Below are 6,372 nucleotides of genomic sequence, written 5' to 3' on the forward strand. Positions count from 1 at the left end.
AAAGTCAACAGTTAAAGACACTTCAAGTGTTTAAATAATTATGTCTGCATGCAAAGTTTGGATGATTAAAAACTCTGATTAACAATCTCCTTTTAATTGCTTGGTGTTTTTTGCACTAAACTTTGGACACGTTCTTACTCGCTAAAACACAGTTTTCTCCGTGATGACCTTGTGATGCAACCTTTTTGCGAAACAAAAAACAGAATTCTCTGCGTAACAAACAATCCAACAGTAAGTGACTGGATTTTCTTTTTCAAGCACTAATCCATCAGTATGTCACACTAACTCCTCATATATGCAAACACTAAGTACTTTTCAGTGGTCATTGCATGCATGACACAAAATGCATGCAATGACCACGTTTCTCAAAATTCACAAACACTTTTGTCATTCATACTTCACAACCTGAACAATTTTGAACTGAACCTGAATACATTTTTCAAATGCTAAGACACTACTTTCAAAACTAAACTAACACATTTAAAGCAGAAGAGTGGTCAACTGTCCATTTCTGCAGGAATTGTATTGAAATATAAAATCTTAGCAGAATATTTATTTTGAAACTGAATAATAATTATTTCAAAACACAAGTCATGAGGCTGGAGCCTTTCCTGGGTCATAGACAGAACAAAACTCTGGACAGATGACCAGTCCTTCACACTCATTCATATTCAAACTCACTTACAGTTCGCCTCTACTTTCTCTGGACTGTGAGTGAAACCAATATCAACACAGACAGACATACAAACATACAAACTCCACATAGAAGGGTCTCCTGCAGCAGCTGGGACAGTACAGTATGCTAAAATAGTACGTAAAATTAAATGAAGTTATTATTATTCAGTAATGAAACAAATCATTTGTAGAATCTTCATATATTTTGTAATGATCCCTGTTTTTCGTGTTTTTTAAATCAGTGTGTTAACAATACTTCATAGCAATAAAAAAACTGTAAGACCAACCAATTAAGGATTTAAATAGGCTACAGATCAAGATATAGTGACTTAAGTGCATTTCTTAAATTTTTATTAGATGTTTTAGTTTTGCAACGATACACATCTCCAATAACTTTGTACAGTATTTTTTTTGCTTTAGTTTTAATTTCATCTCTTGAAACTGAAACTTCCTGTTTTCTTAATTCTTTAAATCGTTGAATTAAGTTGAAAAGACAAGTCTTATAATAGCTGAATCTGGCAACGCGTAGGCTGCTTTCATGCTCTCTCTCACAACTCTCTCAAAAGACTCGTCCATTCCTCCGGCATCTTGCAGGGATCATTTCATACCAGGGACGTTAAACATTCCTGCAGTCCACAGTCTACACTGAATCATACAGACGTTCGTATGAGGAGTTTAACAGCAAATTAGTCATTCAGAGAAGAAATGACCCTCTCTCTTAATGTCTTAAAGACCAAAGAAATTGTGGACTTCAGGACCTCTGAAGGTCTGAACAGACTCAAGCCGTGAAGAAGGCTTGTCAGTGCCTCTTCTTCTTGAGAAGGAAATTTAGATTTTTTGCATTTGTAGTGCCTAAAATCCAAATATGCATGTAGGAAACATGGGAGTAGTCTTTTTATTATGATAAATTTAATTCTGTGGTATTTTCAGTTAAGAAATATCGCAAAAATAAAACATTTTGATGATTTGAGGTGGTCACAGAATGTGGTTGTAGTAAATAGAGTAAAAAAAAAAACATTATTTTAATTCTGAAGCATCAACACACGTATGCCACAGAAATAACATTAATCCACAGCAAAGTGAAAGAGGAAACTGAATGCATATAAAGACAGGGAAACAATCAAAAAGAACTAAAACAGGTGAACAGACACAGGTGGAAACTAATTAACTAATTAAATGATCACTAAATGAAGACAGGAAGGACCAAATAAGGACATAAGAGACGCATTTTAAAGATTTATGGTATTTTTTAAAGCCTATCTGAATATATTTTAGACATCCAGTTTTATTCTACAACACGGCCATTGAGGTCATCTGAACAATTCATATCAAAGGTCACTAAATCCCACTGATAAAGATAGTGTCTTAGAAGCACCTGCCACTGGATATTAGATGTTGTACATCACTAAGTCATTTTAACTAAATGCACTGTGAAAATACTGACTCTCTTAAGCAAACAGTTTAGGTCAATATACACATATTTAAAACTGCTTCTATGAAAATAATGTTCTATGTGAGGAGTGATGCCTTTGTGGATCAAGGCGCAGTAATTTATTACAAATGAAACAACACATTAAATAATTTTAATTATAGTCAATTAAATGTGCTTTTCCTATATTTAATGCATTAAATTTATAACTAAATTTGTTGTTACAACTATTTTCCAATAAGCTCTTGCATAGTAATGTCATAAAGCTTGTATTTTAGTGTTTTAATATGAATATTTTTTTTTTCTTTTATTTACTCCTGAGAATTGCAAAATACTAATTGCCTTTTGACCATCTAATAACCATATTACCGCAATAATGTTATGAATGGTTTTGATTTAACATCACAACACACAATCTTTGTTTTAATGCATTTAATGATTAGAGTCTCAGTACTGAAAATCGATTAAAGTTAAAAACACTTGTCAAGATCAGAAATTGTAAAAATAAATGCAGTCAAAGTAACTGTGGGGCAGGATGACTGCGTGATCTTACAGGTCTTTAGCACAAATATAGGGCATTGAGGTTGCACAGGATGCATCGTTCCAGCAACGGTTAGCTGTAGGGTGGAAAAATGAAATAAGTTATTATGTGTTATACAATTAGCCATGTTGATATGAAGTTATGGGATTGTAAATAATGATTGAAAGCAAAAACCACAGTGCATTCTTACAGGTCCAGTTGATCTCTCCACAGTTCTCAGTACCCAGATTGTTAGGTTCGGTTGGGCACCAGCTGGTGTATTCATATGGAGTACCATCACTCCACACCCACTGTCCTTCCTAAAAATTGAGGACAGCGATTTTGAGTGCACTACTGCAGACTCCATAAAAGGGTAATTTAGTTTGATTTTGAAGAAGTCAAACTGTCTTCGTTAGAAACTTTGTCTCATTAGATAACACAATTGAACTTACTTGTACTCCATCATGACCACCAATCCAACAACGGGATGAGCTAGGCACCAGACTCAGCAGAAAATCATTTTCCAGTTTATTGTGCACAGATGCAAGATTTGCATCCAGACTCAAGCAGCTTTTCTAAAAGAGATTTAAAAAAATATATTATTATTATTAATGTTATTGCAAACAACATTTTAAGGCATTTTCAAATGAAATAAAATTGTAAAAGAATTTTCAATTTAAAAATAAAAATTAAAAAATTGCCAATACTTTACCTCTGCTGCGATCCAGGTTGCTGACTGAGAGAAGAACTTATAGCATCGGACTCCAAAATTGGTCCATCCAAAGGGGCATTTTTCATCTATATCAACTGCATTCAGCACAGTGTAAATGTTAATCTTGCAATATTCACATCATACACTTATAATTATGCAAATAGACAGAAATATTTACATAAAAAAAATAATGTATATTTCTTTCCATCCCTCTCCACAAAACATAAAAGGTTTGGCAGAACAAGCTTTTAAAATCGAATAACGGGGATTTATATAAATAAATGTCTTGTTTACCATTGGCATTCCCCACAGAGAACACAATGAAAAGAAGCAGCAGACTTCCCAACATCGCCATGATGAACCTGAAGATTAATAAGCAGGAAAAGTTAACCGCTTGTACTCATATGCTGCACAATGTGGATTCTCAAAGTATTTTAAAGAAAAAGATTTTTACTAGGTTTCTGTATTAAAAACTCACCTTGGTTTTCAGATCGCTGCTTTCAGAATCTCAGAGGTAAGTTGTGATGTTCCAGAAAGAGCCCTGCTTTTATACTTGATGTCAAGTCACAAGGATGACAGATGATCTGTGAAGTTGATCCATATCCAAATATGGCAGATAGTGATAAGATGAGACTGTCAAAAAATACAACATTATCTTAAATAAATATTTATTTTATATATATATAGTTAAGTTAAATATTAGTTATAAGGGAAATTCTCTTCCTGTACTCGTAAGAGAAAAAAAAATATTTGCATAAATATAAATCTTATATAAATATTTTTGGAAACATCCAGTGCTCTTTTAAACTTCGTGAAAATCCCTTTTGATACTTTTGTATCAACTATATCTGCTTGTTAATTTGAGGCATAATACATACTATTTTTAGTTTTCCGAGCCTCCATTCACTTTTGGGTAAGAATACTATATTGGCAGTCGTTCGTGAGCACTTTCCTGTTTTAGCACACCTTAAGATTTTAAAAACTCACAACGTATAAATACAGTCTTTGGGGTGTCATTTATTTATCATCGTTATTATGGTTTTCGATACTTTTACTGCACCACTTGTCGTTTGCTTTTGGAATATGATAGAATGCTTGAACCCAGAAAACAATGACATGTGATGTAAGATTTTGTAGTAAACTAAAGGCAATTTGTCTAAAAAAGCTGGGTTGTATGATTCTTCCATTCCACTTTACATATACACATGATACATAATCATGAAAAATAATGCTGTAAATATAATCTAAGTGTCTCTCTCGTCTGAGGTGTGGTTTATTTGTACAGTAGAAAAAGCAGAACTGAGAAAACGTGTTTGCAAGAAAACCAGTAAGACCAACAGAACTATATTTATGCTGGACGTGGTCCATGAGAATCTCTGATAATGGAGATGGTAATATATGTTCAAGTAAACATCTACAGACTTTTTATTTAAATAATTATTTAAATATTTGCTAAATGTGCTTGCATGCGAGCTTTCTCTGGCCTCAATCCAAAGGTGTTTGCCGGCATTAGATGAAGATTTTGTGAAAATTCTAACTGGTTTAGATGGTTTCAATAAGTAAATTTACAATACAAAAATGTAAAAGAAAAATATGCTTTTGTCTAAGTCACTTGTCAAAAGGATTTATTTCATGTCAAATTGATCAAATTTTAGAAACTTCCTTATGTTAAGTTTTAGATTTTGTTAATATATATGTTTTCTGAGGAAGGATATTAACGTTAACAGTGATAAAATATTGACAATTTGGTAAGTCTAGCGAATATGTCAACTTTAGTAATCTTGGTTGCATTATAGGCCAAAATATTTTTATAGGTAAAAAATATATTTTGAATAGGTGTGTAAAGTCATGTAAATTTTGATTAGGAATTCCAATTAATTTCCAAATTAAAATGATCACCCTTATCCCCTTGTTAGTGGGGATTTTGGAGTGAGCAGGGCTGCATTTTTCACACCCATGGCATGTTCCCTCAGTCACAGTCACCATGACACGTCACCACCCGATCAATCAAAGACTCATTACACCCGTGAACCACCCCCCAAATACAAAATCACCATCACCTGTACCAGCAATCACGTTCACACTACTTATACTCACCTCAATCACTTCCTCGTCGGCTGGTATCAGCGTTACATGGACACGCTTACCCTAGCTTCTCTCCTGCGTTCTTCTGATTCCCCGTCGTCATCTGGAAATCAGTGTGATTACCTACGGATGAAACCCAAGCCTGGTTTAAGGAAAGTGTACTTTACTGGTCTTGGAAATTATTGTGAACTTGAACTTCCTTACTGCCTTTTTCGGAAGTTATCACTGCTTGAACACGTTACTCACCTTGTGACTATAAATAAACATTCTTAACTAATGATTGCTTCTCCCTTTTATGTGTGGTCGTGCCAGGATATCACCCCGTAAACAAAGTTTAATCCGCATTCGAAAGGGGGACGAATGGTTTTATTACTCCCGCTGGTCACTACGAATACCAGGTCATGCCCTATGGGCTCGCCAATAGTCCATCCATTTTCCAGAGCTTTATGAATGAGATATTCAGAGACTAACTCCACAAGTTCACGATTGACGCTGTTGACAGTGGAGTCAGAGCTATACAATCTCTGGTCTGATGAACCCCGTTCCCTTCACCCTTGTGCGTACTTCTCCAAAAAATTAACATCTGCGGAGCGCAACTATGTTATCAGAGACCACAAGCTCCTTGCCATGAAGCTTGCCCTCAAGGAATGGCGGCACTGGCTGGAGGGAGCTCAATTTCCATTCACCATAATTACTGATCATAAGAATCTCCAGTACCTGCAGAAGGCCAAGAGACTAAGTCCGGATGCTCAGTCTGCACCACCACCACAACACCACGTCATCTGCCCGAAGGTAAACTCCAGCCATTACCCATCCTTTGCCAACTCTGGACCCACATTGGAGTGGACTTTACCACCATCGCAAGGTTATACCACTATTCTAGTGGTGGTCGACAGATTCTCCTGCAAATTGATTCCGTTGAAAGGTCTTCCCACAGCTATGGAAACTGCA

At 35.2% G+C, this 6,372-nt stretch overlaps 1 protein-coding gene across 1 annotated transcript; it reads right to left on the reverse strand.

Moving 5' to 3' along the window:
* Positions 1-2,521: 2,521 nt before the first annotated feature.
* Positions 2,522-3,924, reverse strand: LOC122357846 (ladderlectin-like). The gene is made up of 6 exons (XM_043257459.1): positions 3,815-3,924; positions 3,631-3,698; positions 3,337-3,431; positions 3,077-3,199; positions 2,836-2,944; positions 2,522-2,721 (listed from the first exon to the last, which is right to left on the reverse strand). Exons 2-6 carry the CDS (start codon positions 3,689-3,691, stop codon positions 2,654-2,656), a joined length of 456 nt encoding a protein of 151 aa, XP_043113394.1. The 5' UTR covers positions 3,692-3,698; positions 3,815-3,924; the 3' UTR covers positions 2,522-2,653.
* Between the last annotated feature and the right edge of the window lie 2,448 nt (positions 3,925-6,372).

This window comes from Puntigrus tetrazona, chromosome 14 (genome assembly GCF_018831695.1).
Source record: "Puntigrus tetrazona isolate hp1 chromosome 14, ASM1883169v1, whole genome shotgun sequence".
In the NCBI taxonomy this organism is placed as follows: domain Eukaryota; kingdom Metazoa; phylum Chordata; class Actinopteri; order Cypriniformes; family Cyprinidae; genus Puntigrus; species Puntigrus tetrazona.

Bases quoted from the DNA above. Each gene is read 5' to 3' on its own strand.
- LOC122357846 (XM_043257459.1), bottom strand. From the start codon at position 3,691: ATGGCGATGTTGGGAAGTCTGCTGCTTCTTTTCATTGTGTTCTCTGTG. The intron at 2,945-3,076 runs GTAAGTTCAATT...CTCAATTTTTAG, and splicing joins GTGGTCATGATGGAGTACAA to GAAGGACAGTGGGTGTGGAG. The intron at 2,722-2,835 runs GTAAGAATGCAC...TCCACCCTACAG, and splicing joins TGGAGAGATCAACTGGACCT to CTAACCGTTGCTGGAACGAT.